Source organism: Schistocerca gregaria, chromosome 9, assembly GCF_023897955.1.
Source record: "Schistocerca gregaria isolate iqSchGreg1 chromosome 9, iqSchGreg1.2, whole genome shotgun sequence".
Lineage (NCBI taxonomy): Eukaryota > Metazoa > Arthropoda > Insecta > Orthoptera > Acrididae > Schistocerca > Schistocerca gregaria.
Genome location: NC_064928.1, coordinates 129,236,391 through 129,255,645, shown reverse-complemented (window position 1 = coordinate 129,255,645; position 19,255 = coordinate 129,236,391). Strand labels below are relative to the sequence as shown.

The 19,255-nt window shown below is 40.5% G+C and overlaps 1 protein-coding gene across 1 annotated transcript in view; it reads right to left on the bottom strand.

Annotated features, from left to right (window-relative positions):
- Positions 1 to 792: 792 nt before the first annotated feature.
- LOC126291924 (uncharacterized) overlaps positions 793 to 19,255 on the bottom strand; it is a 256,225-nt gene continuing 237,762 nt past the window's right edge. Inside the window, exons 7-8 of the mRNA XM_049985657.1 lie at positions 19,035 to 19,136; positions 793 to 1,462 (exon numbers count right to left, since the gene is read on the bottom strand). Of these exons, the coding sequence (XP_049841614.1) occupies positions 874 to 1,462; positions 19,035 to 19,136 (691 nt within the window). The 3' untranslated portion in view covers positions 793 to 873. The remainder of the gene's footprint in view (positions 1,463 to 19,034; positions 19,137 to 19,255) is intronic.

The window sequence follows — 19,255 nt, the reverse complement described above, 5'->3', positions numbered from 1 at the left end:
CTTCTCCGTGGATTTTAATACCTACTCAGAATTTTTCTTTTGTTTCCTTTACTGCTTGCTCAATATACAGATTGAATAACTTTGGGTAGAGGCTAGAACCCTGTCTCACTCCCTTCCCAACCACTGCTTCCCTTTCATATCCTTCGACTCTTATAGCTGCCATCTGGTTTCTGTACAAATTGTAAATATCCTTTCGCTCCCTGTATTTCACCCTCGCCACCTTTAGAATTTGGAAGAGAGTATTCCAGTCAACATTGTCAAAAGCTTCCTCTAAGTCTACAAATGCTAGAAACGTAGGTTTGCCTTTCCATAATCTTTCTTCTAAGTCGTAAGGTCACTATTGCCTCACGTGTGGCATAATTTCTACGGAATCCAAACTCATCTTCCCCGATGTCAGCTTCTACCAGTTTTTTAATTCGTCTGTAAAGAATTCGTGTTAGTATTTTGCAACTGTGACTTATTAAATTGATAGTTCGGTAAATTTCACATCTGTCAACTGCTTTCTTAAATGCGGAACTTATGAGAATTTCTTGACTGAATTGCTTCTAAGTTTCAGGATAGCACTTACGTCCACTACTAGGGTGTACCTTGGAACATGTTTTCGGTTTGAGAAACCTTAACATTTGTAAGTATTTCTTATAATATAATAAAAAACATGCACCACGTCAAAAACGAATGGCATGACTTAATATTCGTATAAAAAATTCTACTAAATGACTTTTACGCGTCTGGCGAGACGTGAAAATCTGGGAAATGTACCTCAGTACATGGGTACAAAGACAGATTTCGTGATTAAGATTTTTATATCATTTATTTGAAAAATACTGAAAAACATGTAAGCTTTCATTTCAGTCCACAGATGTCTGTCGGACATCATGTTAACAGATCGATAAGTTGCTGGTGGCTGTTCTCCCTGGCGAGGTCCAGCGGCGTTTTCCCGTCGCCGTTTCTGGCCCCCTTGTCGGCCCCCGCTTCCAGCAGCGTACTTGCCATCTCTGCATGGCCATTCCGCGCCGCGAAGTGCAGTGGTGTCCAGCCGTGCTGGTTCTTCGCGCTGTGGTAGGAGGAGTGCGCCAGCAGCAGTCGCACCAGAGACAGGTGGCCGTGCTCTGCCGCCAGGAGGAGCGGCGTGGTGCGGATGTGGTTCCTGGCGTCTGCGTCTGCCCTGGCCTCGAGCAGCTGCCGAGCCACTGCCGCGTGGCCCTCCCTCGCAGCCCAGTGCAGGGGCGTGGCCTGAAAGACGCCGTCCCTGGCGTCGACCTCCGCTCCGGCCCGCAGGAGACACCTCGCAGCCGCCGCGTACCCCAGCTCTGCTGTCCAGAGCAGGGCAGTTTTCCTGAAATTGTCATCGTCCCTCGCCTCCAGATCTGCACCAGCTGCCAGCAAACTCTGCAGCTCGCTGACTCTCCCCTCCTTAGCTGCCTGGATCAGCCTCCTGCCCTTCACCTCTGCAGGGAGGCTCCTGTGCAGAAAAGGTAAGTTCTAAAAACTTTTGTCTAGATGCACACTTACAGAGGAAACTGCAATAGTTACGAAACCAGACATGTCCAGTGACAACTAAATACAATTTTCCAAATTCAAGTTGATTCCGTATTTCTAATTTTCAGGAAAGCTTTCGACACTGTTCCTCACAAGCAACTTATAAGCGGAGTTATTGAACGCAGTTTTCCGAAATTCCTTCACCAGAGAAGATGAATGGAATATTCCAGAATTTGAAACACGAACAGCTGCTAGCATGAGTTTCTTAGAAGTAGATACCTTAGGGGTTGCGAAGCAACTCAAATCGCTTGAGGTCCTGATTGTATTCCGATTAGGTTCCTTTCAGATTACGCTGATACAATAGCTCCCTACTTAGCAATCATATACAACCGCTCGCTCACCGATAGATCTGTACCTACAGATTGGAAAATTGCGCAGGTCGCACCAGTGTCTAAGAAGAGTGGTAGGAATAATCCATCGAACTACAGACCTATATCATTGACGTCGGTTTGCAGTAGAGTTTTGGAGCACATACTGTATTCAAACATTATGAATCACCTCGTAGGGAACGATCTATTGACACGTAATCAGCATGGTTTCAGAAAACGTCGTTCTTGTGCAACGCAGCTAGCTCTATATCCGCACGAAGTAATGGCCGCTATTGACAGGGGATCTCAAGTTGATTCCGTATTTCTAGATTTCCGGAAAGCTTTTGACACCGTTCCTCACAAGCGACTTCTAATCAAGCTGCGGAGCTATGGGGTATTGTCTCAGTTGTGCGACTGGATTCGTGATTTCCTGTCAGGAAGGTCGCAGTTCGTAGTAATAGACGGCAAATCATCGAGTGAAACTGAAGTGATATCAGGTGTTCCCCAGGGAAGCGTCCTGGGACCTCTACTGTTCCTGATCTATATAAATGACCTGGGTGACAATCTGAGCAGTTCTCTTAGGTTGTTCGCAGATGATGTTGTAATTTACCGTCTAGTAAGGTCATCCGAAGACCAGTATCAGCTGCAAAGCGATTTAGAAAAGATTGCTGTATGGTGTGTCAGGTGGCAGTTGACGCTAAATAACGAAAAGTGTGAGGTGATCCACATGAGTTCCAAAAGAAATCCGTTGGAATTCGATTACTCGATAAATAGTACAATTCTCAAGGCTGTCAATTCATCTAAGTACCTGGGTGTTAAAATTACGAACAACTTCCGTTGTGGGGAAGGCGAGCCAAAGGTTGCGTTTCATTGGCAGGACACTTAGAAGATGCAACAAGTCCACTAAAGAGACAGCTTACACTACACTCGTTCGTCCTCTGTTAGAATATTGCTGCGCGGTGTGGGATCCTTACCAGGTGGGATTGACGGAGGACATCGAAAGGGTGCAAAAAAGGGCAGCTCGTTTTGTATTATTACGTAATAGGGGAGAGAATGTGGCAGATATGATACGCGAGTTGAGATAGAAGTCATTAAAGCAAAGACGTTTTTCGTCGCGGCAAGATCTATTTACGAAGTTTCAGTCACCAACTTTCTCTTCTGAATGCGAAAATATTTTGTTGAGCCCAACCTACATAGATAGGAATGATCATCAAAATAAAATTAGAGAAATCAGAGCTCGAACAGAAAGGTTTAGGTGTTCGTTTTTCCCGCGCGCTGTTTGGGAGTGGAATACTAGAGAGATAGTATGATTGTGGTTCGATGAACCCTCTGCCAAGCACTTAAATGTGAATTGCAGAGTAGACATGTAGATGTAGATGTACATGAACAGTGATACAGTGTCCGTATATTAACTTACAGGTGTACAGTTACATCGACTGCTCAAAATCTTCATCCACTCTCTATAAACAACTTGTGCCTTCCATCTCTCAGGTCGTTTAGTCATCATATTTTCTTGTATTGCTCCTCAAAAATGAGTTTCTTGACCTCATAATGTTGCTGTTAAGCAGTCATGGACCCAAACAGAGATTCTTCGTGCAGCTAATGGTATTCTGCCATTTATAGCAAACCTATTCATACTTCCAACTGTGACATTCAAGACTAATCTCATCTCCAGGTGTTAGAAAATAACTTCCTGTCAGGGGTAGAAATAAATTTAAGTCTTTTTTATTTTTGCAAATTTCTCAATACAGCCCCAGCGAAGACAGAAAGCTAATGATTAACAGGAAAAAAATGTAATCGAAGTAGTTCAGATCTCCAGGTGTTAGAAAATAACTTCCTGTCATGGTAGAAATAAATTTAAGTCTTTTTTATTTTTGCAAATTTCTCAATACAGCCCCAGCGAAGACAGAAAGCTAATGATTAACAGGAAAAAAATGTAATCGAAGTAGTTCAGATATAACAACGACTAATTGAATTCCCTTACGCAGACACAAAAACACACTTGCATGCATGCACACACAAACGCAAGCACGTACCCACATACACTCAGTTTTCAACTTTAGCTCTTGTGACTGCAATGTGTCTAAAGACAATAGCATCCTGCAATTTATGAGGATAAATTTATATATCATACATCCTTCTAGACTACCATTCGAAATAAAACTCCAAATAAATCTTTGCTTCATGAACACGCTATAGACATTGCACTACTCATGTGTATTCTGAGGAACACACCATCTCATTTATATGTGACAGCCTCACTACAATGAGTCAAAGACACAGTACCCACAATTATGGTACTGCAAACTGTGTGTTCCATGTCATCGGGAGTAATATTTAGCAGATCTTTATAACCTAAGCCAACTACAAATAATTTCTCAGTATTATTCTGCCAAGTGAGATATTACAGCAGACAAATGCAACATCTGCCTATCAATTGAATATTCACTTTCTTTTTCTACAAGTATTATAAGTGCATGTAGATGCTAATGTTCCTGTTTCAACTGAAAACCATACAGTTCATCTACTCAAATGGATCGTGGTGTCCTGATAACTCTGCGAAATACTTTTCGATGTTCTTCATCAAATATGAAGACATAAAATGTTAGTTATGATTGAGTGTATGGTGGCCGACAGCCTGGATGTCAGTTTGACCACCATATTCTCTTAATAGTTGAGGCCCAGTTGGAGGTGATGCGCCACTGCGTGCATCTGGTGTGTGCACCTGTTCTCCCTGACCAATTAAATGGAATACTGATAACGGTGCTACTTAGCTTTAAAACACACACAGCACTTACAGATGGCAAATTCACATCCGCAGAATCAAAAAATTATGCAAAAACGAGTCAGGTCGTAAGCTTTGGAATCAGACACATTGGTATACAACCATCAAGATGGTTCACCTACAGCCGGCCAGGGTGGCCGAGCGGTTCTAGGCGCTTTAGTCTGGATCCACGCGACCGCTACAGTCGCAGGTTCGAATCCTGCCTCGGGCATGAATGTGTTTGATGTCTTTAGGTTAGTTAGGTTTAAGTAGTTCTAAGTTCTATGGGACTGATGACCTCAGAAGTTAAGTCCCATAGCGCTAAGAGCCATTTGAACCATTTTTGTTACTCTACAGATGTGGTCTACCGCTACTGATATTGCACTTCGAATCAGGATCACTGATATTTTAAGATATTTTGCCCGGCCTACCACGTTCCCTTATTACTACTCTGCTTTTTCTGGGCCTTCCCTTTAATTAACAAGCGGTCACCTCATCATCACTTCCAGAACGAAAAATCCCTTGCACCAATTCTACAGACGTTCTCAAAGAAAGTTTACGCTCATTTAGAAAAATCGTATGCATGCTTCAGTTTCTCGGTTTTGGCTGTTAAAAGATGTACAGATCTGCACTGTGCAACTCTGTACTGTTGAAGCACCCACCAACAGTGGGAGGGAATCCAGTTTACACGTGTCAGGTTGCTGGGAATGGCAGAAGCGTCAACTTGTGTGGGTGTGCCTCCCGCTACACTCAGGTAGGCTGACAGGACATGGCACAACAGGTAGTTTCGTTAGTAATTTTCCTGGCGCTAATGGACAGTTTGTGGACCTCATGAAAAATCGCTCATTTCAAATAATGACTGTCATGAGTTAAAATTTCTTAGCTTTTTTTAAAAAAAAATTCCTCAAATACCACATACAAGTGTCTTCCGTAATAACAATGTTTCAGTCCAAAATAATCTAGTGTTATCGTGAGTTGCTAAGCCATATGTAAATTACTGTGTTTCGAAATGTTAACAAGAGACAATTGAATGTTATCATTTAGTCAGAAAACTAAGGACATTAACAAAAAAATTATTCTACTTGTAAGTATTTTTTACTACATGGTTCCAGAATTTTTTTTCCTCTCTCTCTCTCTCTCTCTCTCTCTCTCTCTCTCTCTCTCTCTCTACTGGTGAAAGTTACTTTAACAATGTTTTATAAGATATTATGTGGCACAACAATAAGCTAATCTAAAAACGCTATTCAGATGTAATGACTAGCTTTAAGAAACAGTACATTACATAAGCAATAATTAGGTGAAATGAATATAATATACTGAAGAGAATGAATGACTCAATTACAATGAAATCAATTAAGATACACTGGATTCAAATCATGTCAGTGCAAACCAGGCAGATTTATTGAACCTGGGATGTAATGCTGTGGACCTTTGGCGACAGTTTAAAATTTGCGCCAGACCTTGGACGATAATCGAGGTTTTTCTGCTCATTGTGAGCACTCATCTTAAACGTTCATTTCTAATCTCTCACTTTGAGAGATAATTAAAAGGATCCATTTATTCCTCAAAACAGGAGTTTCTTTGACCCTCCTATCCCAATAAAATAGTTGTTCAGTGGGAGAGTAATTCGTCCAATTCAGTTGAAGCATTTTCTCCAACTCTATGTTTGTCTATGTTCCTCTTGTGTTGAAAGCTATTTTTGTCTACGACAAGGTACTGCAGTCACTGCAGCTGGGGAACTCCTAGAATCTCTATAATGTCTCCTATACAGACTAGACCAAAAAATAATGTTCTTCCCATTGGCTTGGATTTTTGTGGTCGGCAAGGGATTGCTTATATTGCAGCTGAGGAACTCCTAGAATCTCTATAATGTCTCCTATACAGACTAGACCAAAAAATAATGTTCTTCCCATTGGCTTGGATTTTTGTGGTCGGCAAGGGATTGCTTATATTGTCCCTCGTCTCCTACCTTACAAACTTTACAGAAGCTCTCCTTTCTTTCAGGAGAGTTAGTCCTGCATGGTTCGCAGGAGAGCTTCTGTAAAGTTTGGAACGTAGGAGACGAGGTACTGGAGGAAGTAAAGCTGTGAGGACGGGGTGTGAGTCGTGCTTGGGTAGCTCAGTTGGTAGAGCACTTGCCCGCGAAAGGCAAAGGTCCCGAGTTCGAGTCTCGGTCCGCCACACAGTTTTAATCTGCCAGGAAGTTTCATATCAGCGCACGCTCCGCTGGAGAGTGAAAATCTCATTACTTCCACTCTTGCTGGTATGGAAACACTTGTGTCTCACTCTGCTTAGCTGCTCCTGTGCTGGCCGTTTCCACCTGGCGAGCTGGCGGGCTCGACTCGCAGTAAGCGACGGCTGCCAAGTTTCACAAGGCGTAACATCTGCTCTCACCTATGGCTGCCTCGGCTGCCATCTCCTTCCTACGCTGCACATTTTTGGCGCTGCACTAAATAAATTTATTTGTAGGGTCTGGTTTCTTCCAGTGTCTTCAGTGACGTTAAGCGCCATTGCTTGATCTACAGAGCCTCTGTCAGCAGCACTCATGTGGCCTGGAGCCTTGTGGCACTGAAGGCGGACTTGAAGCTGTTGCCACGTCTTACAAACTGATACAACACTGCTGGCGTTCTTTTAGAAAATGTGGTGGTCAGTTGAACAGCTGCTGCTAATAATTTATTTTAATGACGATATATGCTTTCATAAAGACTGTCAATCTGTGTTTACAATAATCACATATAATTTATACTTTTTGGTTATATCATGACAGTATGCTTCAGTTTAGAAAATACTGATATCTCATAAACAATACCATGTAAGTTTCTACAACGCACTACTTATAGTTTACATAAATGTCTGGCGAAGCTCTAACTATTTATAATATCCCTAATTTTGTAGGAAAAGGGAGAGAAGGAAACATAGTGGGTGATTATGGATTTGGGATAAGAAATGAAAGAGGAAGCCGCCTGGTAGAATTTTGCACAGAGCAGAACTTAATCATAGCTAACACTTGGTTCAAGAATCATAAAATAAGGTTGTATACATGGAAGAATCCTGGAGATAGTAAGAGGTATCAGATAGATTATATAATGTTAAGACAGAGATTTAGGAACCAGGTTTTAAATTGTAAGGTATTTCCAGGGGCAGATGTGGACTCTGACCACAATCTATTGGTTATCACGTGTAGATTAAAACTGAAGAAACTGCAAAAAGGTGGTAATTTAAGGACGTGGGATCTGGATAAGCTGAAAGAACCAGAGGTTGTACAGAGTTTCAAGGAGAGCATAAGGGAACAATTGACAGGAATGGGGGAAAGAAACACAGTAGAAGAAGAATGGGTAGCTCTGAGGGATGAAATAGTGAAGGCAGCAGAGGATAAAGTAGGTAAAACGATGAGGGCTGCTAGAAATCCGTGGGTAACAGAAGAAATATTGAATTTAATTGATGAAAGGAGAAAATATAAAAATGCAGTAAATGAAGCAGGCAAAAAGGAATACAAACGTCTCAAAAATGAGATCGACAGGAAGTGCAAAATGGCTAAGAAGGGATGGCTAGAGGACAAATGTAAGGATGTAGAAGCTTATCGCACTAGGGGTAAGGTAGATACTGCCTACAGGAAAATTAAAGAGAGCTTTGGAAAGAAGAGAACCACGTGTATGAATATCAAGAGCTCAGATGGCAACCCAGTTCTAAGCAAAGAAGAGAAGGCAGAAAGGTGGAAGGAGTATATAGAAGGTTTATACAAGGGCGATGTACATGAGGACAATATTATGGAAATGGTAGAGGATGTAGATGAAGACGAAATGGAAGATAAGATACTGCGTATGGAGTTTGACAGAGCACTGATAAAAGGCCCCCGGAGTAGACAACATTCCATTAGAACTACCGACGGCCTTGGGAGAGCCAGTCATAACAAAACATAACCAGCTGGTGAGCAAGATGTACGAGACAGGCGAAATGCCCTCAGACTTAAAGAAGAATATAATAATTCCAATCCCAAAGAAAGCAGGTGCTGACAGATGTGAAAATTACCGAACTATCAGTTTAATAAGTCTCAGCTAGGAAATATTAGCGCGAATTCTTTACAAACGAATGGAAAAACAGGTAGACCTCGGGGGGGATCAGTTTGGATTCCATAAAAATGTTGGAACACGTGAGGCAATACTGACCTTACGACTTATTTTAGAAGAAAGACTAAGAAAAGGCAAACCTACGTTTCTATCATTTGTAGACTTAGAGAAAGCTTTTGACAATGTGTACTCGAATACTCTCTTTCAAATTCTGAAGGTTTCAGGGGTAAAATACAGGGAGCGAAAGGCTATTTACAATTTGTACAGAAACCAGATGGCAGTCATAAGAGTCGAGGGGCATGAAAGGGAAGCAGTGGTTGGGAAAGGAGTGAGACAGGGTTGTAGCATCTCCCCGATGTTATTTAATCTGTATATTGAGCAAGCAGTAAAAGAAACAAAAGAAAAATTCGGAGTAGGTATTAAAATTCATGGAGAAGAAGTAAAAACTTTGAGGTTCGCCGATGACATTGTAATTCTGTCAGCGACGGCAAATGACTTGGAAGAGCAGTTGAACGGAATGGACAGTGTCTTGAAAGGAGGATATAAGATGAACATCAACAAAAGCAAAACAAGGATAATGGAATGTAGTCAAATTAAATCGGGTGATGCTGAGGGAATTAGATTAGGAAATGAGACACTTAAAGTAGTAAAGGAGTTTTGCTATTTAGGAAGTAAAATAACTTATGATGGTCGAAGTAGAGAGGATATAAAATGTAGACTGGCAATGGCAAGGAAAGAGTTTCTGAAGAAGAGAAATTTGTTAACATCGAATATAGATTTAAGTGTCAGAAAGTCGTTTCTGAAAGTATTTGTATGGAGTGTAGCCATGTATGGAAGTGAAACATGGACGATAAATAGTTCGGACAAGAAGAGAATAGAAGCTTTCGAAATGTGGTGCTACAGAAGAATGCTGAAGATTAGATGGGTAGATCACATAACTAACGATGAGATATTGAATAGGATTGGGGAGAAGAGAAGTTTGTGGCACAACTTGAGTAGAAGAAGGGATCAGTTGGTAGGACATGTTTTGAGGCATCAAGGGATCACAAATTTAGCATTGGAGGGCAGTGTGGAAGGTACAAATCGTAGAGGGAGACCAAGAAATGAATACACTAAGCAGATTCAGAAGGATGTAGGTTGTAGTAGGTACTGGGAGATGAAGAAGCTTGCACAGGATAGAGTTGCATGGAGAGCTGCATCAAACCAGTCTCAGGACTGAAGACAACAACAACAACAACAATTTTGTAGAATTTTGAAGATGACAAACTGATATGTCAAAACTGATAAGGTGAGATAAAAATATCTGTGCAACTGTTGACTGAATTTTATTCTAAAATATATACTACTGTTGCTGAAACAGTAACAGTTATGAATAAAATAATAAAGGCTACTATTAAGGCATTGTCACAGATTTTGATCAAAAATACCAGTCTAGCTTGCGCATTACTGCACTATTAACAATGACAAGTTTCGGCTTACTGCCATCACTAGATCTGTTACACTATAGAAAAAAAACACTATTGTAACAATAACAGACCAAGTGTGCACAAAATGTAAAAGAACAAAAAAATCATAAGATGGCTGACTGTCATTATATACCATTAAGAGTATTCTGATACATATACATATACGGATATGGTATCTGTTCTTTCGGACATGTCCGAACGAACAGATACCATTGATGACCAGTAGCCGTCTACAGCGAAATTAGAATTATATATTAATACCTTCAGCTGCTGACTGGTGTTGATACAAATGTAGTGTGTGGGCATATAACGTGAGACTGTGCATTTGGTAGCTGTGATAGGTAGAGCGTCTGCAATGTATGGAGGATATCCTGGGTTCGAGTCCCGGTCGGGACTCACATTTTTATCTGTCCCTGTTGATATATATCAACGCCCGTCAGCAGCTCAAGGTATTAATATATATTTCTAATTTATACCCTGACGTCATACTTACTAACACGAATATGAAGTGTAGCTGGTAAAGGGTGCTACCACTGAGGTACATAAGTGACCAGCATCAAAGATGCAATAGATACGATTATAATATTCATACTTATTAATTCCAGCTCTCATACCACACTTAGACTTCTGGCAGTTAAGCAATGGCTGGATTCGAACAGGAGACGAAAGACATTTGATTACTAGTCGCAGATGCTAAGCCTAGAGCACAGCTAACGGAACATGTCATAGGAAAGGTAAAAAATCTAGAAAGGAGGATGCAAAGAGTCAATTTGGATGTAGTGGTGGTTCAGTGAAGTGGAGAGAAGATACGGATTTCTGGTCAAAAGAATACAGCGTACATCAACATCAGCCGAAAATAATATGAGTAGGACCTGTTATGACGAGGAAAGTAGGACAGGGAGCAATTTGCCGTGAACAGTTCAGGGACATGGTTGTTCACGATTCCACAACAAACCAGTGCTGCCAACAATAGCTCACATGCACATGCCGACATCGCAAGTAGAAGATGAAGAGATGAGAACCAGTAAGAGCGTATTTAACAGGAACTTCAGGATGTAAAAGGAGAATTTACTAATCATGGGGGACTGGTATGTGGTTGTAGGAGAAGGAACAGAAACGAGAGACGAGAAGGGCTCATTGGGTTCCATAAAAAATTTAGATCTGTTCGGGGATCAGTAGAGAAGGAGGTACATCGGAAAAAGACCTGGAGACATGGATTGAATCCAGTTGGATTACATCGTCCCCAGACAAAGATTTCGAAATCAAATATTAGATTATAAGGGGTATCTAGAGCAGATATAAACTCAGATCAGAATTTAGTAATGATGATGAGTAGACTCTAGTTCAGGAGAAGCATCCAGAAGCACCAGTGTAGAAGAAAGTGGGATACTGAAGTACTGAGAAATGATGAAAAGAGTTTGAAGTTTGCTAAGGGCGTCGATTCTGTGATAAGGAATATCAGAATGGGCAGTGTACCTGAAGAGGAGGGGACATCTATAAATAAAAGATCGTCACAGACGTTGGACAGACAAACATTGGTACAAGGTAGGAAAATGTGAAGAAACCCTCGGTAACAGAGGAAATACTTCAACTGATCAATGAAAGATGGAAGCACAAAAATTTTAAGGGAATACAGCAATATAAATCACTTATGAATGAAGTAAACAGTAAGTGTAGGGAAGTCAATGCTTAATGGCTGCATGGAAAATGTGAAGAAATCGATAAAGAATTGCTCATTGGAAGAACTGACTCAGCATAGAGGCAAGTAAAATTAAACTTCAATGAAACTCAAAGCATAGGTGGTAACTATAAGAGTGCAACAAGGATACCACTTTAAATGCAGAGGAGCGAGTTGAGGGGTATAAAAGCACACTGAAGGGCTCTGCAAGGGGCGTGACTTGTATGACAGTGTGATAGAAGAAGAAACAGGAGTTGACAAGAGGTAGGTGTCTATTATTAGAGTCAGAATTCAAAAGAGCTGGAAAACGTGAGACCAAATAAGGAAGAAGGGGTACATAGATTTCTAAAATCATTGGGGGAAGTGGCAACAAAAGGATTGTTCTCATCAGCGAGATGAATGTACAAGACTGGTGATATACTGTCGGGCTTTTGGAAAAATATCATCCACATAATTCCAAAGATTGCAAGGGCCGATAAGTCAATGGACTATCACACAATCAGCTTAAATGCTCGTACATTCAAGCAGCTGATGAGAATAATATACAGAAGGATGGAAAAGGAAGTTGAAGATCTGTTAGATGGAAATCAGTTGGTCCTCAGGAAAGGTAAAGAAACCAGAGAGGGGGTTGTAATGTCGCATTTGAGGAGGAAGAGGAGGAGGAGGAGATAAGTGTTTAACGTCCCGTCGACAACGAGGTCATTAGACACGGAGCACAAGCTCGGGTTATGGAAGGATGGGGAAGGAAATCGGCCGTGCCCTTTCAAAGGAACCATCCCGGCATTCGCCTGAAGTGATCTAGGGAAATCACGGAAAACCTAAATCAGGATTGCTGGACGCGGGATTGACCCGTCGTCCTTCCGAACGACGGTTCAATTCCGCGTCCGGCCATCCTGATTTAGATCGTCGCATTTGATAACGGAAGCAGGACTAAAGGAAAATGGAGACACCATCGTAGGATTTGTGGACCTAGAAAATGTGTTCAGCAATGTAAAGTGGCACGAGATGTTCGATATTCTGAGGAACATTGGAATAGGTTACTGGAAATGATTGGTAAAATACCGTATAAGACTAGAAAATCAAAACAAAATGTTGGGGTTAAGTAGGGTGTAAGACAGGGATGCAGCCTTTCATTACCACTGTTCAATCTACATATCAAAGAAGCAATGACAAAAGTGAAGGAAAGGTTCAGCTGGATTAAAATTCAGGGCGAAAGGATACGAACGAAACGACAGCATTCGTCAATGGCATTTCTGTCTTCAGCGAAAGTGAATACGAATTACAGGATATGTCAAATGAAATGAACAGCCTAATGAGTATAGAATGTGGACTGAGAGTAAAACAGGAAAGGACCAGAGCAATGAGAAGCAGCAGAAAAGAGTAGTGAGAAACTTAACATCTAGTCTGGTGATCATGACATAGGTGAAATAAGGAATTATGCCACTTTGGAAGCAAAATAACCGACGACTGATGAAACGAGGAGGACGTAAGAAAAAGACTAGTAGGTGGACAGATAAGATAAGGAACGAGGAAGTTCTCCGTAGAATCGGTGAAGAAAGAAGAAGGAAATATGCTGAGACATCGGGGAAGAGCCGCCATGGACCCAGAGGGAGCTGAAGAGGTTATAGCCTTTGGAGGAAGGAAAATCTCATTCTGGAAATATCCCCCAGGCTGTGGCTAAGCCATGTCTCCGCAGTATCCTTTCTTTCAGGAGTGCTAGTTCTGCAGGGTTCGCAGGAGAGCTTCTGTAAAGTTTGGAAGGTAGGAGACGAGATACTGGCAGAAGTGAAGCTGTGAGTACCGGGCGTGAGTCGTGCTTCGGTAGCTCAGTTGGTAGAGCACTTGGCTGCGAAATGCAAAGGTCCCGAGTTCGAGTCTCGGTCGGGCACACAGTTTTAATCTCCCAGTAAGTTTCAGTCAGAAGACTGACCACTCAAAAAGAAAAGCCATTAATTAAATCATTTTCAGATTAAAATTGAAGACACCGCAAGAGAAGCGACAATATTTCCAAGTGAAAATTGTGGACTCACTAATGTAACAGACATGTGGACTGAAACAGAAACAAAAGGCCTATAAATAAGTTCACTGATGAAATAGTAGTAGATGCTTGAAATTCTATGGCCACATCTGCCGAATGCACAACACTAGATTAACAAAAGAACTACTGAATATAATAAACTCGGAAAGGTAAAATTCATTTATTTAGAAGAAGTGAAGTACTACTTTAAAAAAATTACAACCACGTACAATACCGTCAGGAAAGGTAAAACCTCTGGAATACTTGCTGAAAATCATACATTTGCAGGGACAACTAAAAAAGTAATTGGAAAACAGTGGGCCGAGGAACGTAAGAAAATATGCGGTAGATTCGTGAAGAGCTGTTAGATGAAGAAGAAGAGAAGTAAGCTGTCACACCAAACTAACCAGATTAAATCCGCTCTTTAACTGGGCAGAGTCAAAGGGAGACCTTTTCGTAAGGCGAAAGTGTATGTCTAGCAGCCAAACGTAATCTACAACATGTAAAAGCAAAATCCGTTGATACTTCAAGAATGAAACGTATTGAAAAGATACAAAATCAGCTAACTGCCGGAGCACCACCAGAACATACCATCCTTCACACAGTCCGCTCGGAAAGTCCTCTAAATGCACTACTGACCGCCGAGACTTTTAATTAAACTTTTCCTTCAACACGGCATCATGTTCCTTTTGCATTGTCAGACTATCTTTCCTGTCAGCAGAGACATGCTGGTAGATTTGCTACTAGTTCATTCGATGAACACTCAACTATTACTGATTTTTTTTCTTTTCTCAAAACCAGTATTGAGAACATTTCGAGAACTGTTATTTCAAGCTGAATGAATGATGATTCTATTGCAGCCAACGTACATTTTGCATGAGGTCAATAAGCATGAAATTAGAGCTCTTACAGAAGCTTACAGACAGTCGCTTTTCCCTCGTTCTATTTGCTTGTGGAACAGATAATAAAATGACTAATAGTGGTTCATGGTACCCGCTGCCATGCATCATACGGTGGCTTTCAGGGTATATATGTACACGTAGATGTAGATGTGTACCACTTTTACACGTTTTACTGTCAATTTAAGTATGGGTTTTGTTGTTACACGTTGTATTGTACATTTACTGTTAAGACACACACTCTAGCCACGTGGAAAGTATTTTAATTAATAACTGTAAGTATTCTGTTTTAACCTATTGCTTGTCACCTTAACTACCTCAGTGAAAATGCCCTCTACCAACTACAGCTCTTTTTTGTGCAAGTACAGGATGCTCTCAGGTCTTTGCTAGCTACTGCTCACATACTTGCATATACAAGTTGTGTAATGTTGATACTGATATGTGAGTACTCATAATACAATGTTACGGCTTTCAGCCTTCATACCCTTTCACATATTCTAAGATTTTTCTATAAACTTAACTCTCTGCCAACAGAACATATTGTTCCATTATTATTTTGTAACTGGTCTGATTACGGCAGTCAGACGAAATAAGCAACAGTGAATTTATGAATGAAGTGCCAAATATGGTTGCAGACTTGTTTACAGGCTTTACATCATCAATTATCGTGTCATAATCCTTGATCGCTTCAAGTTTATTACTCAAGTTTATTATATTCCGAGTTAACTGAAACGATGTTTTCCAGACTGGGAACTATAGAAGTCCCAACAGTACAGTCCCCGTAGTTACATTAAGATTTTCATGTTTAGGGTAGTTCCATTAGTCAGAAAATTCTTGTAGTCAACTTTCTCACGTGTCACTTGGACATATGTTTCTTTTTTTTTCAAATCTTCCTTGTAGTTGATCAGAAGGCTGCTTTCATGAGGATATGCCTTACATATTATCTTCACAACACAATGAAAACCCTAGAGTGCTTGTAATGTTTACAGATGTGGTTTCATATCACTTACATGTAACAGCCTTGTCGAACCAGATTTTTTTACTGATAATGATGTCGTAAGTTTTCGTTGACACTGGTACTGGATGCCTCATCCATACGATGTTGTGTATAACATTTGCCATCTGTTCATTACATCCCACTTTGCTCACTGTCCTAATACAGAAACGGTTTTAACACAATCATACAATCCACGATCATTGTGGCTAGTTATGATCCACACACTGAGTGAGACATAATATATATCTTTATATTCTGCCAGTATATCTAACTGTAGTTATCAAGGAGTACATTATGTTTCATAAGTAGTTTTAGTTTGCCATTTAATAATCATGCTAAAATTTGTAAGAGGTATTAAGTAATATCTTCATCTACCATACTACACTTAATAAGTCATGGCACTAATTTACACTTTACTGTATCTCCAAATAACACTTATTTTTCCACACATGTCACCTACATTGCATACTGTCTCTATTTAATTTAATTGTTTTGTATTTTTTGTAAGAAAATTATACCTAACTTCGCTGTGTAAAGACAGTCTTTGAGAGTTTATACCTTTACCCATGATTGTAAACAGTTTACTTTTAAAGTAGCTGGTTTTAGTTTTCCGTGCCCTGTGACACTTTATACAAGACTTTTTGTCATTCTCAAAACTGTCTACTGCTAATCACAGATGTAAGTCTTCACTTTCTTCACCCTTACACCGTTATTCTTATTAGTGTCATGCCTACATGTTGTTGCTCAGCACACATTCTGCACTCCAACCAGGTTTACCTATTCTCTTTGTCAAAAACATTTTTTCTCCTTTTTTTAAAGTCCTGTCTTAGTTCATTTTAGCTTCTTCCTTTATTTCCTCTTGCAACTGATTCTTTATTGCATTCACTAAATGTGATGGCCGAGTAGTTAGCACACTGGGCGACAGTTCTAGTTGCCATTCACCATTGAGATTTAGGTTCTTCCAGTATTTCCCCAAATCGCAACGGGAAAATACCTGCATGTTTCATTTTAACACGGTGTGGCTGATTTCTTTTGCCATACTTTCCCTAATCTACGACTCTGCTCTGTTTCTAATGAGTGCATTGATGGTGGGACATTAAACAAATTTCCTTCTTTTCTTATAGCTTTTTTTGGTTTTCTGTAACCTTTTTGGTTGCTTTCAGCGTGTTGTCTTCTTTATAGTGATGCTTTTGTGGTGTAAATTTCTCGTTTCCATGCCTTCTTTATGATTTCATTCCTTTAATTTACTTTCTGCTTTGTCTTCTGTCACATTCTCTACCGATTTTACTATTCGTTGCATCAATTAAAGTCCTTTCCTAGACACCATGTTCACTCTGTTAAATATTACTGACAGGCAAACGAAAATGTACGGCTCCAGAGACTCTTTCAAGTCTGAAACATTTGTAAAGGGTAAATGCAGACTTAAGTGACTAACAAAATTTGTAACAAGGTTGGGAGCTGAACACAGGTCTTCTGCTCACTAGAACCACTACGCCACCATGGCACAGTGGCTTTCCAAAACACCATGGGCTACCTTAGCACCCCTCTCTCCTCAATCCAAATTCCCATACAGGCCTCAGCCTGCTCAGTACTTCCCATAAACCCAAACAGTATTGCACAGGTTCTCCAACCGTATTGGAACAGCACATTAGCATCGAACGAAACAAGGGATCCTGCCTGAAACCCAGGCATAGGTGCTTTAAGCAAATGAAATTATATGGTTCGAAAGAGCCTGCACGAGCAGCGAGACCCCAAAGGACACCTGATGTTACAGAAGTAAAATCAGGCGGTTATGATGTCATAGTGTTCCGTGCAGAGCACAGACAGATGGTCAGACACACGGTCTGGTAATCTGAGGAATCGGAAAACTGATAAGCAGATAATCGAGGTTTTGCTCTTTGTCTGATTCTCTGCTGTTATACACCTTAAGATTCGAGCGGGAATGTTATTTTATGTGTGGTATTCAACCATGTGGCTTGATCTTAGGTCCTGAAACCGACTGAGAAAACTACTCGCTCACTACAGTGTTGAACCTCGCGATTTGCTTTACACACTAAACAGCACAAATAATAGCTAATTGCACTCCATATTTTGACGTGTTCAAAGTCAACTAAATAAAGAAAATAAATACTAACACTGTTTTTAAACATTTTTACATAACCTCTTCCGAAAAACATCCCCACCTATAGGGGTAGTGGGAAATCTCCCTCCTACTGTACTTTTATAAATTAATATGTCACATATCTAACAACTTTCTTTGACATTTCTGTACGTGTGCCTGAGACACATTTTAAGGTCACGTACAGTGCTTCTTTCCACGCAGGTAATAACAAGTCAACTTCCAGTTCTTAAGGAATTGGACTCGGGAATGTCAGCGAGGAAAAGTGTAGAAAAATTTTGAAATTACGTTTAAAATTCGTTGGAATTGGCTAAGTGCTCTCGTTATGAAACAGTGGATTAGTGTACTCTGGGTATCTTCAACTTATTTTTATGGAAACCTAGTTTTTCAGGCGTCTCATTCATTGGTGTATGTGGATACTATCTGCAAAATATGCTGCAAAAATGTTACTAGTAAAGAAGTTACAAATTAAAACGTCATGCCTGATGTGGCAGATTTTCATCCATCACAATATTTGTAATGTTATATGTCCTGAACTTTGTGTTGTAGAGTTATATAACTTTTCAGGCACATTTTGTGTTATGTTTTAATACTGTCTGCAAAAGCCATTACGAATTGAGTCAGTATTAAAGAAGCAATAAATTTAAAAGTTCCTGCCCTTATGGGCAGTTTTATTGCCGGAATATCGAAAGTGCAAAAAATGATATTTTTTTCCTTATCATTGAAGGGAGTGGGGAAGTCAGGAGAAAAAGTTTCAAAAGTTTGAAATTACATTTTGAATTTGATCGAAAGTCACTAAGTGCTCTCATTCTCAAATAGTGGACGAATACGGTCTGGATATTTGTGCAGCATATCACACTTCTTTTTCTCGTCCACACTCACTGACTCAGCCATTTGAGAGGTTGGTGGTTGTTACTCCCATAAGCTTCAGGCTATATAGGAAGCGATATGTGTACCAAATTTGGTTGAAATCAATACAGTAAGTTTTGATATGTTGGAAACACATTTAAAAAAAATTCATGCAGTAGTTCATGAGATGTTGAACATACATACCTACCTACATACATACATACATTCATACACACTTACATTTTTATTAGTCGACCATAACACTCAGTTGCAGCTCTCATAAGATGTACTGTGAATGTGGAAATCGTGCACACCCAGTGACAGAACTCACCGCATGAGAGAGACGGTGGGGTCGTCAGGTGGAGGAGTGTGGCAGCCGGCAGTGTCTGGGCGAGTGACAGCGCTGGCCTCGCTGTGTGCGGCGGCTAGGGGGCTGCAAAGACAGACAGACAGACGCTGCATGGGAAGCACATTCATGTGGCGACCAGAGGGCAGACCATTATTGACAGTATCGCTGAGGGACTCTCCACAAACACACGTGACAGAACACAT